Source organism: Manacus candei, unplaced genomic scaffold (assembly GCF_025592945.1).
Source record: "Manacus candei isolate 608988 ecotype Guabito, Panama unplaced genomic scaffold, ASM2559294v1 h1tg000028l, whole genome shotgun sequence".
Lineage (NCBI taxonomy): Eukaryota > Metazoa > Chordata > Aves > Passeriformes > Pipridae > Manacus > Manacus candei.
In genome coordinates, this window is record NW_026138076.1 from 20,137,324 (window position 1) to 20,158,747 (window position 21,424).

The 21,424-nt window shown below is 41.9% G+C and overlaps 1 protein-coding gene across 1 annotated transcript; it reads right to left on the reverse strand.

The window, feature by feature from the left end:
• Positions 1-1,338: 1,338 nt before the first annotated feature.
• On the reverse strand, positions 1,339-9,752 carry SAP30 (Sin3A associated protein 30). Its single transcript, XM_051790225.1, has 4 exons — positions 9,147-9,752; positions 7,716-7,838; positions 4,975-5,073; positions 1,339-2,892 (listed from the first exon to the last, which is right to left on the reverse strand). Exons 1-4 carry the CDS (start codon positions 9,450-9,452, stop codon positions 2,770-2,772), a joined length of 651 nt encoding a protein of 216 aa, XP_051646185.1. The 5' UTR covers positions 9,453-9,752; the 3' UTR covers positions 1,339-2,769.
• Positions 9,753-21,424: the final 11,672 nt, after the last annotated feature.

A 21,424-nucleotide genomic window follows, 5' to 3' on the forward strand; every position in this document is an offset into this window, starting at 1 on the left:
AATCATCTTAACATTTAAGAGATATCTAGGCAATAGACAGAAAGAGACAATTTTTTTGGCTGTTTTTCACTTATACTGCAATCTGTTCTGGCAAGTGTTGAGTATGTATAAGTGGGACTGTATAAGTTTAAGGAAAGCCACCTGAACAAGCCACGCTTACAGGTAGTAAACCTGGTTTGTTGCCTTACACAGAAAGACTCTTTAGGTATCAAGTCAGTGATGTGGAAGGTATGCAGTACTGAAGCAACTACTCAGTCATCTCCACTCAAAAAGTGCATTATTCACTTAGTAATCTTACACATTAGATCAAACTGCTACCACTAGTTTACCAGGCTACTTCACATGCCAGGATGTGAATATCAGGATGACTGTTTTTCTTCCTATTAGCAAACAAGGGTTGGATACTGAGGGCGGTGATTATAGACTGCCAATAATAAATGTCTCAAGCAAATCTGTGTGTACTATTTTTGCACTACTGACTGTTAAACTGTTTGTGTCACTGGGTTTTTAAAGCTTTGTTTGTGTAATTGTTCCTGAGTCATCTGGGCTTCCAACCAAATTAAGAGTAAAATAAACCCCATAAATCTGGCAACACAGTGAAAATATCTGATATCAGAGTTCTGCTAACAAAGCATAGGGTAACTGCCCTTGTTCAAAGTCCTCTATAAGCTTCTAGGGTATGTAACTTCTGTTGTTTGTGCCATTTAGTCTCTACAAGAGTCATGTTGCATATGCCTGGCATTCACAGCTTTCCAAAGCAGCGGCGGCAAGAAAAAATTAAGGCAAATGCAAATTTGGCTACTAAAGTTGGTGGCTTTTAGTTACCTTCTTTCCACCACTCCTGAAAAATCCATAATCCACTGAACAAAGTTCTGCCACTTTACACATGCAGCAGGACAGGGTCACTTAAGTTACTACTTTAACACTGATTTCCCAGAGAAACTTGTTTTTGTGTCTCTCCTTCCCTCACACAGCTTCTTCTAGGTCCTGCCAGGTCTCACCTAGGTCCTGCCAGGCCTAGTTGAGAACATTCAACCCCATCATGCACAGAGAAAAAGTCTTTACCATTCAGATGTCCTATCCATGACTAGGTTCCATGGTTGTTTGTGCAACTTGCACTTTGAAGATAAGAAGCTGAATTTGTGCAAAGGATATTTAGGAAACAAATTCACAGTTCCTGTAGTGAAACAGGCATGAAAACATTATCTTCAAAGGAGCACCAATTTTAGCTGTCACTAGCTAGATATCACTAACCATCTTGAACTTAGGCCAGCATTGCAGAACTGTATTGTGGAAATACATAAAACAGTACAACAAAAAAATCACACCACTGAGAGATACTGGGAAGACAGCCAGTTTGAGATTAGGGTTTATCATCATTCAGTTCTATGCAAGCATCACAGGTCAAAAAAAGCAAAGTAAAGCATCTTAGTTGCAGTGATGCCAGAAAAGTAGTAATTTTCAAAAAAAACCTCACAAGTATCGAGCAGATTAGACCATGGACATACTGCTTTTTCATTTTTCCCAAATTAAGAAAAAGCTTATAAACATCTGATAAGGTTAGGAGTTGCAATTTAATGCTTACTGAACAAGCTGAAGCTGTGTTCTCCTCTGCTTTAAGATGAAAACTATTTTCCCTCAGCTTTTTCTTCAACCTATGTGCACAGCTTAAAGCAGAAAGAAATCACATACACCACACACTTGGACTGGCACAATAGTTAAAAGGATAATACAAGAAGTCATTTGTAATACCATCTTCAACATCAGACTTTACTAAGACACTCAATTGAAAGCATAAGTATTGCTGGATATTTTTCCTCATATGTTACCAGAAGTTTTGGTTTTATTGTGAGGGTTTGTCATTCTTTTTAAACAAGCCTGAGCTGATGCATGCAATGAAAAAGAAACAGTATGCCTATTAGAAGATACTGTATTGACCCCGCACAGACTCTGACTCTCATTCTCCAATTAAGTTCTTAGCAGCAGTCCATGTAGATGAATGGAAAAGTCAGCAGCTAAAGGATTTCTTACTGAGTTGAAGGATTTCTCAGCACAGTAAGCTGCAGCAGTCTCTTCATCCGTACTTACAGCTTTGAAATTTGAGAACAGCATTTTTTTCCACTTTAACATAGGAGTAGGAAGGCCTCAGAGCTGGGAAGCACGTATCTCAGCATGGACAAAGTGAATAAACAAATCAGAAAAACTTCCATCAATTCATGTTTCCAAAGGGGAAAAGAAAGTGTTATTCAGCCATTTCTGCCCAGCCATTTCTGACAGTTCTACTGGAACTGTCACTTAAAGCCTTTTACCTTACGAAAAAGAACCTATTGCCAGGTCTGCTACAGCTTTTTTTTAAATTAAAGGCATTGCATTATGAGAACTTTAAGTACATTCATAAATATATCCTTGGCACACTTTCATTGAAAAATATTTTAATATTATTACATAATTCAAAGCTTAACTATTAGATACAAGTATCATAGCATATGCTGAGCTGGAAGGGACCCATCAGGATCATCAAGTCCAACTCACTAAAGTTACAGACACACCCAGTCGAGCAACAATACCTGTGATATTTATTTAAAATACTTTTGCTGAGGAAATTTGTTTCATAAGAGATGGTTTTCAAACAAATCAGCAAGGTTATGAAAAATAAAACAGAGACAATTGTTCTCAGGAGAAAAAAATTACAAAGAAAGCTTCTGCATATCAACAAAACCTCAGTCTTTTGATTTGCGGCCTGAGTCTCTGAGTCCCAACCTTTTCCGCCTAATGAACCCCGCTATCCATCTTTAGATCTGGTTTGTTCTTGTCATTCTTCACCGAGTAGATGAAGTATGTTAAGGTGTCCTTTTCATTCACTGGAATTGTCCTAAAATGGCCGCCAATTATCTATAAAGGAAGAATGCAAGGAAATTAAATAACCACTTATATACAGGTTATATACAGAAACTGACGATTCAGATTTAAATGTATTACGTAAAAGTTTGAAAGACTGATCAAGAAGCTTGCAAAAAAGGGAAAAGCTGCCTTTCCTCAAAAGTCTTTAAAATTCATAAAAAAAGGTAAACAGGAACCATTTTATTGAGAACTAGATATTGAGAACTAGCAGCCTATACACTAATTTCCAAAGTAAAAAGTCCTGAAACTTTCCAGGAAAAAAACCCCAAACATATCAAAATAAGAATGGGACTATCATAAAATTGGTTTAGTTAAAGTTTGAATACAAAGCGGGTAATGACCATAGAATATTGGCAGTGACAGCACAGATGAGAGACACTACTGCTCACTCAGGTTAGGGGGTGGTCTGTGTCTGCATCAAATCACATACAGAACATCTAATACAAGAATATTCGAGAATTATAATTGAACATTCAGCTCTTCAAACAGAGCTTCCAGTGAAAATTCACTGTGCTGTAACCGCTAAAATATAACAATCTGTAAACACTTCTTGAATCAATTCTGTCATTTCAGAAGTCTTTTCCTTCATCAAAATGAACATCAGCTTTAAAAGAAATTATGCAAAATATTACACCAGTTTGAGTCCATTCTCTGGCTTTTTGCCAGGCTGGTAGACTAAAATTAACAAGTGAGAAACACTGGACTACTCATTTAACTACCATAGGATATAAGATGCGTTTAGCCTAATTAAAAAGTTAGGACGCCCTCTCAACTCTACCCCCAAAAACATCCAGAGAGAAGCAGTCTGACAGCATCCTTTGAAGTGGACTTTAAGTAACAGCTAGAGCAGTGTCTCTTGTATGTTAGGACAGGTTACAAGGAATCACACATACTGTATACTAAGGAAGTCCTGTGGCTATGGTTCACAAACACCTGCAGGTCAGTCAAATCAAGCATGTGACAGAAAGAGCTTTGCCCATGCACACCACGTAGCACAAGAATAAACTAGTGCAATCATGAGATTGCATCATGAGATGTATCTAAAGCAGACTCTCAGAAACAACACAGTTTTGCAGAACAAAAACTGCCTGTGCTTTTTCAGTTCACAGTCTTGCTAATTCAAGAGCTAGCTGCACCTTAACCTACTTTCAGGAAAACTGAAGACTGATGCTGCATTCTTACACACAGTGGCAGTAGCACTATTCTTTTACAGTTCAGCCTTGAGACTGCCCATACAGCTAAAAACCTTACTTTTAATCCAAACAGATTAAGGGAGAGATGAACAGTGTGTCTGCACTTAAACACATCTGAGTGTATCACTGCACAGAAGTGAAAAAAACAGTAGCTATGCTTCCCTGTTAAGAGAAGATCACCAGCTTTCCCACGTACTTACACGAACATGCTGTGACTGCATCTCTGCAGCACAAAAGAATTCCTTTAAAATTGCACTCACATGAAGCAAAGATGCTTATGTACAGCTTTACTCACACACAGCTTCAGCATTTTTAGAAATACTGGTAAGAAAAACCCTAATTTCATAAAAATCCATTTTTCTGAGAGTAGACCCCAGTGGTTTTAACAGAATTATCAAGAGAAGCATGTTTTTTCAGGTTTCCATACTTTACATGTACAGAAACACCAATGGTTGCAGTAACTAGCTTTTTAAAGCAAAGTCTGAACCTTACAAGAACTTCACTGCCACCTCTCAGTTTCTAGTTCTTTTCAGCAGGGCATTTCAGGTAAAGCTGTGATTGATGTACAGACATAATCAATCAACAATTCTATGATATTCAGAAGGATGCACATCGTCTTCCTGTTTCAACTCAACACTGTGGTTTTAAGCAGCAAACACTCCTTTTGGAAGTTAAAGAGTTCCTCCTCTGGGAAAGAGCTTCTATTTTTTATTTACTTGGCTCAGGAGCTACAGCCAATGAAGGAAGCTAGATAAGCAGCTCCCTTTTGTTCTCCTAAAATCCAGATTATATAGGCACTTTATGTAAGGATCAAATCGTATAGAAAACCACATGCCATAGCAAGTTGCATTTTCTATTATGGAAAAACACTCATACATACTTCAACAAGCTGTGCTTTGTTAAGTCCCGGTCTGGTCTGTAGCTTGAAGTGTCTTTTGTACCTTCGAAGTGTGTTTACTTGTAACTGATATAAATCAACCTAGAAGAAAAGATGGGGAAGGGGAGGAAAACAATCTAATGTAACTGAAAACGATTCAGTCATTAACAGTTTGCCTCTCAAAAACATTTTGGAATCTCACAGATATGCAAGGGTAAACAGTCAGCTCAGCAGATGTCATTTTGACAAAAAACAAACTCCACCCTGCACCTTCCAGCAGAAAGAAAAACAGCCTAGTGCAGTTCAAGAGCATTTTATTGTTACTGAGCATGGTTCTGCCTCCCTTTAGCTGTGGACAGTATTTAGAACACATTAATGTACTTTAATCAGTTATGGGGGTTTTGTTTGTTCCCCAGTTCAAGCACAATAACACAAAGTCCAGTAATAACTTTCATGTAACATCTATGAAGATGATGACTCAAAGGAAGCCCCGACAATGTGATTTCAGCCATTAAATCTTAAATAAGTTACATGCAAGACACAGCATATCTGCACCATGAAAGAGAACATATTAGAATCAGGAAAAAGTCTGCAGTACAAAGTTTTCTTGGCTTAAGGTGAGAAAAGAAAACAGCTGCTCTTGCTCTCCAAAAGTATCCCTGCTATAAGCACAATACAGGACTCATGTGCAGGGGCATAAATGTCCAAAACTATTTTTCAGTGTGCGTCAACAGTTGAGAGAATTGCACAAAGTCCTCTTAGGGATACAAACACACTGCTTTAATCCAGTACTCCGTCAGTTTTGAATCCCATGACCTCTGATCAACAGTCACTTCTCCCGGCTACAGCTTACCTCCCCCCATTCTCTTAGATAACATAAGAGCTTAATCCGATGACTGAGTGGGAAAGCAAGCTGAGAAAGCAGGTTGAATGAGAAATTCTACTAGATGTATTCTCCAAACTCATTACTTTAAAGACTGATGATAGCGCTCACTTTTGCTTTAAATTCTTTTAACAGCCTCACTATAGAATACTGAAAACAGCAGTGCTCCTGCATACTTGGCAACCTGGCCAGATTTATGGTGAGGGCACCTTGCATGGTAAAGGATGAGTGTCCTTTGATGTTCTAAAGTTTGTGGCATTAAATTCCACTCCCCAAGTCACAGTGGAGAACCCACCCCCAGAGCATTATGCAGAGGAGTGGCAGCAGCTTCTCAGCAGGTCTCGGAAGCTACCAGTACCACAGGAGTCTCTTCAACTCCTGTAGGGGAAGAGACTGTCTTTACTTCTAACCAGTAGACAGTCAAGACTGAGAAGGAAAGAGGAGGGCCTTCAAGTCTTCAGAAGAATGATACTCTTTTTCCTCACTAAACTGGATAATAATTAAAAATAAAGGTGGTCAACAGCCAACAGGCGTCTCAGACGTACAGTAATTACGTGGAATGAACATACTGCTCTTATCCAAACAGCCAGCTGAAACTCCTCAAAAACAGTTCCCAGACAGTTTTCTTCCCTGTAGTAGTACCGTTAAGAAAAAAAAAGCTCATTTTCTTGTTCTGGAGATATCCATCAGTTGTGTCATGTTTTATAATTCTGGCATGTGAAAACAAAACAGGCTTGCAGAAGAGTTGCAATTACACGGTGTCAGAGATCTACCTGAAGCCACACAGAGCATTAGCTTTAGACAGAACTTTCCAAGAAGCAATTCCAGATATTTAACAGACAAACAACACAGCCCAACATCAAACTACTCTCAATCCCCTAAAATCCTCTTAGCCAGAACCTTCAGACTGGAGACACGTGCCTTTAAGCGCAGATTCCTGCACAAAGTTTCCTCACTTATGTTGCTATCTGCAGATGCTGACCACAAGGATGCCATTAAATTAACACTTACAGAGCAATTTCTGAAGAATGCTTAAACAATGCCTCTCAGAAGGGACAGGCAGGCATGACAGCCTCTGATCAAAATTAATACACTGAGGAGCACCTGCTAAGCCATGCTGTAGTAGAAATAACCCAGATCACGTGTAGGAAAAAGAGAGCCTTAGGTGCCAAGACTCTCCCACTACACTACGGAAAAGGCTGAAAGCTGTAGTTCCCTTATTTTAAATGGGTGAGGTTTCACTGATCTGCAGTAGAAAAAACAGTTTCAAAAAACATCGTATTTCTCCACTCCTTCCTAGCATAGCTCTCCAAATGGTTCTTCCCCTGACCAATGGTGTAGAAGCAAAGAGCCACCGTCGTTAAACTTTCAGGGTTTGACTTGACTAAGGCAATGTAGTAACTGCCAAGAGCCATTTGCAACACATTTAGCACTGAAGAAAGGACTGGAGGGATGGGGCAGAGAAGCATTTATATCCCAAGTCCTGGGTGCAATTCCCTTCAAGCTGTCAACTCCTACAGAAGACAGTTTGCTGGTACGTGGCAAAGTACCACTCTGGAGAGGAAGCGCTAAGAAAGAAAAGGCTGAAAACAGCAGATTTCTGAGAGAACCATCACTTAAAAATAGACTCTTGTTCATTCTACTGTGCATAGTTTAACCACAAAATATAGCATAAAATTCAGTTAAATTTTGTTATATTAAGAACAGTGTGAATCAAGAGTCTTCCCTTTCCCACATGCCCCAGAGTAAGAAAAGCTGTAAAAGTGAGGAAGCAGTATCGCTGCAGACTCAGAAGTCATTAAAAACAAGTTTAACATAGCAATTAGGAAAAAAACCCAAACAAATACAACTATTTAGCTACCTCTGGAGTGTCGATGTCTTGCACTGGTGAGTCGCCATCATCATCGCTGCCTTTCCTCTTTCTTCTATTTCTCACACTCTGAATTAAATTTTTGTGGAAGTCACAAATATACAGATGTCTTGCCTACAAAAGTAAAACGGCGTCTTTCAATCAAATCCATGCAGTGTATCTCCCAGACTTAAGATACAAATGCACGTAGAAAGACAACCCTTCAGTAATCAAAGCTGCGTTAACTGGGTTAAGGAAGCTTTTCTATTGCCTTCCTCTAAACAGAGGGTGTGCTGCGCTACAGATCGCTGCCACCGCTTGGGCCCAGAGCACGCCGAAATGCTGCCCTCGGCCGATTCAGCAGTGCCAGGCTGTGGAGACGCGAGCACAGCCCTCCGTCCGCCCGCTCACCGCAGCGCGGGGGCCGAGCAGCACGCAAACAAAAAACAAGCTTCTAGTTGTCCTCTGGAGAGGAAAAACACGACTCTCATTTCCTCATCTATATCCTTCCCTCCTTGTTTTACTTCCGCTACCCGGCGCGGTCACGCAACACAATTTTACTTTCTTTCTTTTTATTACAACTTTCTCTTTGTAGGGATCTGCACGCTGCGGGAGATCTCGGCGCGTACCAGCCCTGCATTCCAGGCCCGCGTCCTTTAAGGGCAATGAGAGCCCGAGCAGCGTTAGCGTCCGGCCTGAAGCGCGATGTGCCGCCGGGCCGGGGTCCCCCGGGGCACACGCAGCCCCGGCCGGGGCGCTGGGCGCTCCCGCGGCAGCCGCGCGTTGGGGCCCCGCTTTGCTCTCCCGCGGCACCGGGCCAGGTCGGACACGCTCCGAGCCGCCCGGTCGTCCCACCACGCTGAAAGGCGGCCGCCCCTCGCGTCCGGGGGTCCGCCCGCCCTACCCTGCCCTGCCCAGCCGAACCGCGCTGTGCGGCGCCTGATGGCTGCCGAGCGAGAACAGAGCGGCGCGGGGAGAGAGACGTGCGGCGCTGCAACACGAGGCGGAGCAGCGAGCGCGGCCCTAGCCAGGAACACAGACAAACTAGCGCGCCGGGAGCCATGCAGGCTCCGCTCCGCTCCAGCGCTTCCCGGCCACGCTTCCTCCCCCTGCGGCTGCAAGGGGGGACAAGCAGCCGATGCCCGCGGCTCCTGGGGGTGGGAGGGGGCCCCAGGAGCAGGGAGGGGAGGCGGGCGCTCCCCCCGCCGTGGAGGGAGAGGACTTTCGGGGAGTGCTGCTGCCGCGCCAGCTGAACTCCGCCGTGCTACAGAAAAGGGGGGGAAGCGGGAACGAACACTTCCCCGCCGCCAAACACCCCCAGCCCCGACTAAACTTTATGGAAAGCCCCCAAACCAACTAAGCCACGGATGCAGCGACCCGCTGGCGTCTTTTGTCCACCCGCCCCGCCGGCAGCCCCGCCGCGACCTCCCCTCCCGGACTTACGCTCTTGTCCAGCTCGATTTTCACCTTCTTCTGCGAAATGCTCTTCTGGATCCGCTTGCTGAAACTGGCGTTGCCGGCGGCGCGGCCGCACCGCTCCCCCTCCTCCCGGAGGCAGCACAGCTGCCCGGCACCGGGGCCGCCCGCGCACCCGGCACTCGCCGAGCCCGCGGCGGCAGCCGGACCCAGCCCCGGCGCCACGGGAGGCGGCGGCACCTCCACGGCGGAGCCCGCATTGCCCACCACCGCGGCGGCAGCGGCGGGGTCTGCCCCGCGCTGGGTCACCTCCTCGGGGGCGAAGCCGTTCATGCCCGGCGCCACCGCCGCGGCTGGCGGGATCCCGCCCCGCACCAAACTTCCCCGGCGAGGCGGCGCGGCCCGGCGGGGCGCTCCCCTGCTCCCTGCCCGCCTTCCTTCAGCGGCGGCACTGAGGCACTGGCCGCCTTCAAGGGCGGCCGGCCCACACGTCGCGGGAAAGGCTCTCCTCGCCGGCGGCCGCTGCCTAAGCCCCGCGACTACCGGAGCAGCGGCGGCAGAGCCCCGCGGGCCGCCCCACTTCCTCCTTCCCCCCCTGTCATGTGGAGACTCTTCAGCTGTTTCCTATGTAACAACAGCAACCTGCTCGCCCCGCCCCGCCCCGCCCGCCGCGCATGCCGGCCGCGCGCGCGGCCCCACGGGAAGCGCAGTCCCTGCCCGGCCGCGCGCCCGGCCCGTGGGGAGGCACTGCCGCATCTCCCGAGGTGCCGCGCGGCCGAGGGATCGGCGGGATGGGATGGGGTGCGATAGGATGCGATATGATGGGCTGGGCTGGGCTGCGGCGGCGCCGGGGCAGGCAGGGCCATCCAACGGAGGTGACGGGGGCAGCCGCTTCTCTTTGCGCCTCGCGCTCCGCTCCCTCCCGTCTGGAGGCCGGGCCCGCCACGCGGGAGGGCGGCAGCAGCTCAGCCCGCCTTTAAAACGCCCCGCGCCAGCCTCTCTTTCCCCCTTCGCGCGCCTCCCCGGCGGCGCGGCCGTGGGAGTTGGAATTGTGGCCCCGGAGAGTGTCACGGGTCGGAGCCGAGCTCCTGTCCGCCCTCCGGCCTGCACGGGGCCGGGCGCCCCCGCCGCCTCTTCCCACCCTTGCAGCATCTCCCCCTTTTTTCACTTGTTCTCGCTTTAAGGTTTTAGCCGAAGCAGACACTGCTCGGGCTGCTGGTTCTCGATCTTCTGTCTCCTGCCTTCCTTCTCGGCCTCTTCCCTCTCTGCCTCACTGCCTCTTGTCTTTCCCGCTCTCACTGTCGGCCATGGTTCGGGAGCGGGTCCCGCCGGCCGCAGGGAGGGCGGGCAGGCTCTATTCGGCCGCTCCTGCCCCTCTGCCTGCGGGAGGGAGCTCCTGGGAGCCGAAGTGCAGCCGCCGGCCGTGTGTCTCAGCCAAAAACAAACGAAGCCGCGTCCTTTAGAACTGTTTTTTTTAGGGATCGTTTTGCGTTCCTGTAGTAAAGATCTCTGAAGACAAAGACAACTTCTAGTGCGCGTTTCCAATTTTTGTCATTTTAAAAGGGCTTTTTGTTAATAAAGGTGACTAACAACAGAAAAGACTGAGAATGCAGAATTATTTTTGCTAGTGATGAACCAAAACCTTGCTGTGCACAGGACTAGCTAAAATAGACACTGTGAAAATACTTGATAAAAGCAGATATTTTTAGTTTTCAGACTTTACAAATCTACGTAAGAGATGCGTTGGCATTAAACCATTTAACAATTCAGCTGTCGACAGCAGAGCAGCAGAAGCAGCAAGCTCTGACCTACAATCTTTCTTCAAGCACGTTCAAATGACATGCAATGAAGGGAGAGGTTTTGCTTTCCTTTTGAACTACCGCAAATATTCCTTTAAATCCAGAAATGGCATCTGAGCTGAGCATACTCAAAGCACAATTATTTAATCACTGAAATATCTGACCATATCTCTTGCCATGCGTTTCCAGCCTGAAGAAGGAGAGGAGTAGCAGAGAGGCTGGTGAATAATTCGAGGAGACACAGATCCTGCATAAGCCAAAGTTCTGCATGAGCCAGGAACACGATTATAGAGCAGTTTCAGTTAGTGCTGCAGATGGCTCCTTAATCTGATTGCATAACCTGGTATTAGAGAATAAGGGTAGGTCCCCCTTCACGCTCCTCACTGTTGCAACAGAATGAGAGATACAGCAACTGAAGCTAAACTGAGCATAAAGTCACAGACAGCAGTTACCCAGAAGGCATGTTTCAGTTTTTAGGGAGGGGAATAGGAGAAGAGTTGGAAGACATACTAAACCCCACGTTGTTATCAGACAAGCTGAAGACTGTGTAATGCCTAGGTTTAATCCCACGCTCTGCTGCTGTGCAATCTCAGGCAGTAAAGGTTTAACTCACATTTTGAGTTTCTTGTGATTTCAAACTTTCAAAAAATGTAATAATGTTAAAATAATAATAATAATAAAAATACAACAAAAAAACCAACCAAAAACTAAAATACATCAACCCCCAAAAAACAATAACGATCATAGCAGACCTTAAAGGAGAACACAGGAAGCATGGGCTGGGAAAAGTGGGACAAGGGTGAGTTCCAGGAATTCTTCAGTGGATATCTGGGTCATGAATAGCAATTTCTAGACTCTCAAACTATGTCTTTGCAGGTCCCTTTTTTTTTTTTCCCAGATTGATTTGACCTTACTGTGAGCATATGCTGTGATTTGGTATGATGGAAGGATCACTTATGCATTTTAAATGTTTCTGATCTGTTTTGTAGTTTGGGAGCAGTTAAAACCCTGATTATGTTACCTAGCCATGCTTGCCAAGATGCTAATTTATAAGAGTAATTTTAAGTAGAGTATCATAGTTTCGTGATTAGATCATGATAAGACAGTCATGGGGCTGAGAAAGATGGTTCTGCTTCTGCTTAAGCTGCTTGTTTTCGCACCTGTGCCCTGTGTTTCTTTGTGCGCATAAAAACATTTCTATGGCTGCATGGCAAACTGTATTGGGTTACAATTAGACCAGCAACAAGAAAAATCATTTAGGTTTAATCCTGATCTGCTTTACCACTCAGTTGCATGATGTTCCAGCACACAGGTCCGGTAGCAGAGCAGGACCGCGTGACTGGTGCAAAGGGATGACCAGCACCTCATTTGGCATGAACGCCTGCTTACAGTAACAAAGAAATCATGTCACTTTTAATTTTGCATCATATGCAGGATCAAAAAATACAAAGAGCTGCAGCTAGATAGGCTTATCAGACAGTATGAAGCTTACTAAAGGCTGGATTTACAAACTTTCACAAAGCTTGGGCCCCACAAAATAAAAAGATGATTCATCATAGAGTATGTTATCTAAAATTATTTTATAACATAAGCTCTAGTAGTGGCTAGCATAAGTATTCGGATATAAATAAAGTGTATATATAGGGAGATATTTTAAATAAACATAAAAAATTGCAGCATTGCAAGAATATACTGATTAAACTTCAAAAATAAATCAGTTCAAAGGAAACAGCAGCTCCAAAAGAACTCTCTGCGTGAGACATCACTAGCACTCACAGTGGAGCTGAAAAGTACGAAAGGCAGCAGTAATCTATATCCCTTGTGGGTGCCAAGCACACAGCATGGACGACTTGTAAGTGGCATGCAGAAGGAACAGGAGCTACAGCATCTTGAAAAGTCTGCCTGAATCCACAGCTCCCAGGCTCTGAAGTCAGTGGGACTCGGTGGCCCCTCCTGGCACAGAGACAGGCCAGGCACAGGTTGGAGCTGAGCAGCTTGTGCCTCTCTGAGATGCCATATGTCCCAGCTCCTGTTAGCTTTTGATTGATGTGTTTTGTAATTTGAGAGAGAAGAATGATAATCAGATGCATCACCTTAGATGTATTGCAAGCACACTGCAAATGTATTATTAGTAATTAATCCTGGAAGGGAAATGTGGCTTGTAACTGTGTATACATATCCCCCTGATAAGGTTCAACTGGGGATGACTATTCCCTTCCCCAACAGGTACTATTCAGCTGAAGTGTACACTAGTGCACTAGTGTGCAGCACCTAGAATTACCCTGTTAGCAAATGGAATAATAAGGAAAACTATTGATATAAATTTTTCTCAGCAAATATACATTTTCTTTGTTATGTATTGAAACTATTTTAGTGAAAATAGAGTCCTTTAAACACTTGAAAAATTCTGCAAATTCCACCACATGCCCTAGTGGTTTTGACAAAAGAGCAACCTACTTGATAGACATTCATGAGCTGTGATAAAGAACAGTGACCAAATCTCTCCTTCCTTATCAGGAACAAGTTCTATTCTTTTTATTTTTCCTTTTTCTTCTGATTTTTTTAATATCTGATCTTCCTTTCCCACTTCAGCACCAACTAACCATGCTACTGCCTGTTGCTCTGCTTCCAATTTATTGTCCAAATTTCTTAAAAGCATAGAGCCCAAGCCACAGGAATATTGAAACTTATCTACAGACTGTATTTTTTTTACTTCTTTATATGTTTTAGACTAGGATAGTTAAAATATAACTTCAGATAATTAATTGTATAACAAAATTTAATCTGTAATACAGAGCTTATTGTATATGATTCAAGTAATGGGATAAGAGAAAAAAAAAATCATAACTTTCACCAAAATTACTTTCAGGTCTGAATCCACCTGAAGCCAGTCTTTTTTAAGCATTCTGCCTTGTACAATGGAAAATAAAGATGTATGAAAGAGTTTATACAACACAGGCTTTTATTATAAGATTTAAAACAGTAAACAAAGTCCAAAACTGCATGTTCTATTTTAAGAATAATCTAGGTGTTACAGGATTAAAACTGATAAACCTGTGTACTGTAAAAACTTTTAAGTTTTGTAATAGATTTCCCTTAACAGTTTGTGCCAATTCACTTTTGCAATAAACCATTAGTTACAGGAGGCATCAAAGGACCTTCTGGTAGAAGATTTCGCTCTGATGTGCAAAAATACAGAAACTTAGATGTTCTTTGTTGAATGTATGTGACAAATTTTTGTTGGTGGACTTAAACAATGAAGTATGAAATAGGAGAGAGCAAGCTCAAACACAACTACAGCACAGAAGCAGAGAAGCCAACCTCCAGATTTGCACTGAGGTACCTCTCAGTTCCTCCTCCTCCTCAAAAGCTGCCATTTGGCCAACTTAAATGTGCACTTCTGACTGCTTGTTTCAGAGTCATTAATCACTTGCTCATCCAGTTTGCTTTGATTAACATTTTGTTTCACATTATCTGAGACTGCAGTTAGAAAGAGACCCAACTAATTGGGTCTACATTCCGAAATGTAATGCAGCTATCTGGTATAGTGAAAAAGTATCACTCCCCAAGGTTTTGTGTAATTCAATAAAAATTTAACTATGAGTAATAGACCAATGTAGTATATTGCTTAAGCATTATTTTTGTAATCCTTTGTAATTAAATAAAAATTTTGCCTTTTTTTTTTTTTTGCTGTAAGAGAAACTGTCATATCTTTTCAGTAAATTTTGCAGGTCTCTAATGATCTCTATCAAAAACATTGTATACTCTGTGCTACAGTCTTACATTTTGTGAACCACTGTTTTCTGTTTATAGAAATTCAGATTCGATACTGGCTTTAATCACCTGCTTCTTGCTTTGTATAACGCATACTACCCCATTTTTACAGTTTTGTCAGAGGGTCCTGGAAACAGTGCTCTGTTACACCACTATTTCCTCTTCCGATATGGATTCATCTTACAGAAAGGAAAATAGGAAAGTTCTGTAGCCCTGAAGCCTCTTCCAGTGCCCTTGTCTTTGCAGTACAGTTATAACCATCTCTAGGTCTGACTTAGCTCTTGTTGAACTTAACAGTGAGTTTTAAGTGCTCCTTGGGAGCGGGTGAACACTTCCTCCACCCAAGCATCAGTTATATTCTTGGATTCCATCAGTAAAAACAAAATAGAATCTGATACTAATGCAGACATTTTTATAAAAATAAAATGAGTAAAATTACTTGTGGGTTTGGGGTCTAAATGCTTTCCTGACTTCCTGCAGAGCTCATTCTGGGTAAAAGATATAGATGGGCATATACTCCAACAAACTCAAGTATAACAGTAGTTCTAAACTGTAGTTGGGTTTTGCTGATGTTACTTGATAATAAACCTAAGAAATATTATGGAACAAGGATCAGATAAACTGTTTTGCAAAGTTTTTCTCAAAAAATGGCCACTAGACAGAATGTACCATGTTCCTATGTTTGAATAGTCGCTACTGCTATCATTCATGTTCAATACATAGCAGATGAGCAAAAGCATTGCTTCTTCATTAGATATTGCCATTCAACTTTAATGCTCTCCAACTTCCTTACCTGAGAGAGAATGTTAGAGTCTCAGCCTTCATACTGATAAAGCTTCTAGCCTTTAGAGTTGCAAAGGTATGTCTGAATCTGGTGAAGGACATATCCTAAACTACAGAAAGAGACCCTGACCCTCCAGTTTCAACATTAAGGGTTTTAAACAGATATGGTTTAAGAAGTTATTGTTTGTTTGGGTTTTTAAAATCCAATATTTATTAACTTTATAAACACCACAAATGAGACCAAACTTTGCTATTACAGCTATCCACAGGCACTAAAAAGATCTTTACCTCTCTCCAGAAGCGACTGCTGGAGCAGGGTTTTATATCATCTTAAAATTATATCAGAATTAGGAAAACCATAGAATCACAGAATATTCTGAGTTGGAAGGGACCCACAAGGATCATTGAGTCAAACTCTTAAATGAATGGGATCAAATCCACAACTTGATGTTATCAGCACCATGCTCTGACCAACTAAGCTGATCTCAGGGTCTAATAAAACATCTATTTTACCTCAACTTTTACCTCTTTTTTGTGTGATTATCTGTCTTTCGATAATAAAAGTCTGTTGAGAATGAGGGTTCTATGCTTTTAATATTTGTACATATTACAATAATTTAATGTAATATAAATGCTGATTATCAGTATAAAATGTAGCAACATAAAAATCATGCAACATGATCAAACCATGAACTGGAGTTGAGAGCTTACAGGTTTATGGATTCTGCTTTTTTTCCAACTTTTAAAAACTGTAAAAGACATGTTTGGGGCTGCAGTTGAGTTTTTCAGTAGCTTTGAATAATCAAACTTATCTTTGACGTGGAACAACTTGAGATTTCCTTTTTAATTTCTTAAAATGCATAACTGTGCCACTCATTGATTCTTTTTCATTTGTAGTAAGTCCTTATCCCTGCCAGTATTTAGGGAGAACTTCCACCTAACTTCACATATGGTCACACTAAACAATGATTGACCATAGCCCCAAGGGCTTATTATCAAACTTCAAGATTTCTTTTTTTCCCCATAACAGTTGGGGCTGTGGGGTAGAAATATTAGCTCTTAACTAGTATTATAGACAGCCACATTTCCTAGTAGGATAATAGCTCTGAAACAACCTTCCCTGCTACTGTAAAATATTTTAGCAGTGTAGAGTAGGGTATGCAATAGATGTTCTAAAGAAACTATACATTTATATCAGCAATTGTTGGAAAATCTCAAGGGATCCATGACTAAAAACAAGAGTGATGATTCAATCAACAATTTCAAAATTTCATGAGCATTTTCTTTCTAGTCTCAGATTACCTATGTATCCTATGGGCATTTCTACGACACATATGGCAACACTACTTGCCACAAGTAACAGAATAAATTATTCTACCAAGCCAATGTCTACATTACAAGCAGCATGGGATGCACTCCACACCACCAAAACTTAAGACCCATTTAAGTTAAACTTAAATGAGAGTCATTGAAATTAATTTTTCTACTGCCTGGATGCAAGACCAATGTATTGATGAATATTATGCTGCTTACAAGGAACAAACCAGCCAAAACTTGTTACCAGCCAAACCTGCTTTTCTCTGCTGGCTCTGGGAGACAGGAGGGCACGATTCCTCCTTCCTCTTGCAGCCTGTGACACACAGCCTTGTCAACTCACACTATTATTTCTCTTTCCTAAGAGATTCTAGAGCTGCAGTGACATAGGAAACAGCTTCTATTGTCAGGTTCAGCCTGATTCTAAGTTTCTAGTCCTCATGACCACAGAAGGGAACAATCAGACTAGGCAAAGTTACAAACAAAACATTCTGTGGAAATTTATCAATATTTGTAAGTCACCATGGGTTGACAGGTACTTCATTTTGGCAACAGCAAGCAGCTAGCATCACACACGACTACTCAGAAGCTGGACTGTGGCTACAGCCTCTTTGGATCTGCTTGCTGGATGTCACAACTCCAGTGTGTCATCCAGATACAGTCCAACCCTTTGTCTCACTGCTTATAAGGAGGAAAAAAAAAAAATCCTCGAACTATGTTCTCCAATTCCCAAACGACACAACACTTCCATTGGCAATTATATTTTATTTCTTAAGAGTAAGTTGGGTATATGTTTCAGGTAAAGTATGAACGTTTACCAAGGCTGGAAGAGTTTGGGGGGGTGGTGACAGAAGAATGGAAACTTTTATTTACCTGTTTAAACCATTTCTTAGTGTAAATTAGAGCTATCCACATTTTAGAGCCCCTCTAAACTGCCTGTGAAACTATCCAATAGATAAACAAATGCAAATTGCTGCTTTCTTCTTATACCTCTAAAAAGGGATTAGCAGTATAGCAAAATGTAAAGAAGGTTTATTTATGTCTTGAGAGGAAAATGTTACATGAGTATTACTTTGAATGTAAATAAGAAAGTGAGTGAAAGTGAGGTCTAGGAATAGAAAAGTAAAAAGATTTAAAAAAAAAAGTTAAAAGCTTGTAAACCAAATGCAAGAAAAGTTATTGTCAAAATAAGACTGAAAAAGGTCAGTTAACAATTATTGTGACCGGGAACTGCCATTGTGCCTAGTATTATCTGTATCAGTACCAGAAGAGATTTGTTGTATTTCCTATCATATGACCACTGCAGTTTCAGCCTGTGCTCTGCAGCTGTCCTGGCTAGTGTCTCATGTGGGCTGCTTTTGTTTTAGGTCTTGGGTACACAGCACAAAGTCAAAACAAGCTCCTGAGCTTTCAGACTAAACCAGGCTGGTACAACTAACACAGCTGCGTTTGCCTACAAGCTGCTTAACTGGTTATGCAGGCTTTACAGCAGCCCATATAATAAAACTCTAATATTTAAAGGGTAAATGTATTTCATTTTTACAACATACATCTTATTTACATGTTATACAGCGTCAGAAAAACCAGGGAACATTCCAATTATTATCTTAAATGCAATTTTTAAGATATTGACAGAAATACCAGTTTTGTGAACCTTTTGACACCAGCAGCTCTATGGGTTTTTATCAAAGTATAAAGAAAGTAACTACTTGTAATTGGAACACTAGGGCAAAGTAAGTTTTGTGTTGAATTTAGGAAGCCATAGCTTAGGTAGTTCTGATTTTTGCTTTTCATCCTAAAGCTCCCACCATATATCTAGTGTGAGATGCTCACATGAAATAGGCCAAAAACGTTGTTGTCTGTAGACTTCGTAATTCACATTAAAAGGGTTTTTAAAGCAGTGAGTGACCTACATAAATGCTTTTTGTGTCTTGAATTTTAAAATTTCTTCTGTAAAAAAAAAAATTGCTGATTAAAGCTAAACTTGCTTTCTTTCAACATCTTGTATTCCTATTAGTGAAGTTAGGTTAGATTAAAATCAGCTGTAACTCACTTTCATTATTCATTCAGAAAACACTAACTTTTCAGGTCCATAAGAAGAGATCCTTTCACCAGTAATCAATCAAGAATGATAACTTTTCAAACCAGAATTTTACTGTCATTACAGCTGCATTAAGGCATATTCCATACAGGAATTTGGCTAATAGATTTTCTGGGGAGAGATAGTAGAGCTGCTTCATCCAACTGACTGAATTAAAACTGACAGCATCACCACGTGAATACACTTACACCAGAATGAAAGAAGATTTAAGGTCATGCAACAAAAGTTGGCAATTTCCTCAGCTGAACAGTATCTGTTGCAATGGATCCACTGATGGAAACATTAATTCAAATAAAAGGTCTTTGTTACTTTCTTCCCTTGCTTTGTCCACACTGGCACCACTATCCAGAAAAGCTGTAGAAGCTGCTCACAGAAGCCAAGAGATACAATATGATGTGAAGCAGTATCACTCCCATCACACATTTTTGTTGTCCGTGACATACTTTTCTTTAAATCCATTTCTCTGCTCTGTAACCTGGTCTCACCTATCTGGTCTTTTCACCACCTTCTATCCAGTATTTCTAGCCACTCTCTCCTCACTTGCAGTTTGATGAAAATGAAGCGCCCCAAATTGTAATTGTGGAACAGATTAGAAATTCAAAAGGGTTCAAAGCCAGGGAGCTGTAAAACTTAACAGTCATTTCATGAGCTTACTTATTCACACAGAAATAAACTTCAAGTCCTGGCATTTATGCTTCTTCCCCACAACTGTCATCCACATGTGGTTAATAAATTAACCACATGGACCGACCAAAGTCAATACTGCACAGATCACTGCTTCAGAAGAGTGACAATCTCTTGACACAGAAGTTGTGGTTTTGTCTGAAAAGGAACAGTGTGGTGCAATGAAAAAACAGTGACAGCTTATTGTGGAACCAGGTGCACAGAGAAAGGCTTTTCCAGGTGCAAGGGTGCTGGGAGGAAGGCACAGCTTTATCACAGCAAGTTTCTAATATCAGCATTCTTGCATGGGGCTTTCAGCATCAGCGTTGCTGTGGAAAGCTTCCAGTATCATGTTCAAGCATGGAAAATTTTCAATACTGCCTTCCTTGTTGAAGGACAGGCAGATGTTAAAGAGTACAACTGTTTGGTTTCTTATGTGCCCTATGTTGTATGACATGACACAACACTCTATGGACCTTTTTATTCGTAGAAAGGTTTTCTTTTTCAGAAAGCGAATTTAAAGAACTTATTTCTTTCTTAAATTAAATAATTTGAAAGGCAGATCTCATTTTCTCCCATAGCAGTAATTACACTTTCTCACTCTACTTACTTTTCCACAATAATTTTCTTCATATTCTTAGAGCAGATATAAAAACAGATGCAACAGAGGAAGCCTCGCTGCAGTTACATCCTATAATTTCCAAACACTATTCCAAAGTAATTTTTTTCCACGAACTTTCTATATCACTGTTAAAATTAAAAGTGAAAATGTTAATAAAACTTACCTAAAGCTTTTTTTTCTCCCCTTTCCCTTCAAGAACTGACAGAGAGGGGATTCGGAAGGGTAAAATGAGACAAATTATTCCCCCTTTCAACTTAAAAAAAAAAAAAATTTCTTGTAGCCATCCTGATAACTTTTCAGTGACAAACTCACAGGCATTATGACTTGCTGTTTTTAAAGCACTGATACTGAGAAAACTGTTTCTGAAAATTAGCAGAAAATTAATTGTTCTTCCAACTGCATTGATGAAGATTCAGAAGTAAAACTGATTTTGAGTGAGTTAAAGCTACATAAATTAAAACAACTCCTTGCAAAGTGAATAGGGATTCATGGAATTCAGTACCATAGAATCGAGAGCATTACTTTGCTACCGAGAAGTAGCGGGAAGTTTTACAGTAAAAATGAACCAGAATTGGAACGTGGAATATATATCCCCCATGTAAATGTTTATTTTAGAAGGTAAGGAAGGGTAAGTTTTGTTTGTATGTTAAACACCGTCAAAAGTAATAGCCACATGACTTAACTGATACAAGAATTTGGATAACTGGCTTGTGAAGGCTTTGACATCTGCAGAGGGAATACATATCTCTGTTTTGCTCTGTCAATTTACCTCCCTTCCTTTATAGGATTTGGACTAACTTTTTCCAGTTTACAGTATGACTTTTAGGGCTGCAGTTTGGGCAAGTACACAAAGCTTAAAATTAAACAGGATAAAAGAGGCATTTACTAGCATGCTAGTGAACTGTTCTTCATGGACACATCCTCATCAGAAGGACAAAACCCCCCAAACAAACAAACAGACAGAAACCTGGCTTGAAGGACTGTACCTGATAAGCGCTTCTTATACTGAGGAAATCTGGAATGAGGGGGACTCTGGAGATTAAGACTGACCACTCACACCTGCAACTAGTCAATACTCTCACATAGCTCAGGGACTGGAGCTGATGTTTTTTAAAGTTTGATGGTTTGGTTCTTCCCTCCCCCCAGCATTGAGCTAGGTTAACAAGATTAAAGCTCTACCGAAGGCATTGCATCTTCGGTAAACAAAGTTATAACCAGCTTTTCACCAGTGCTATAAACTACACCTGAA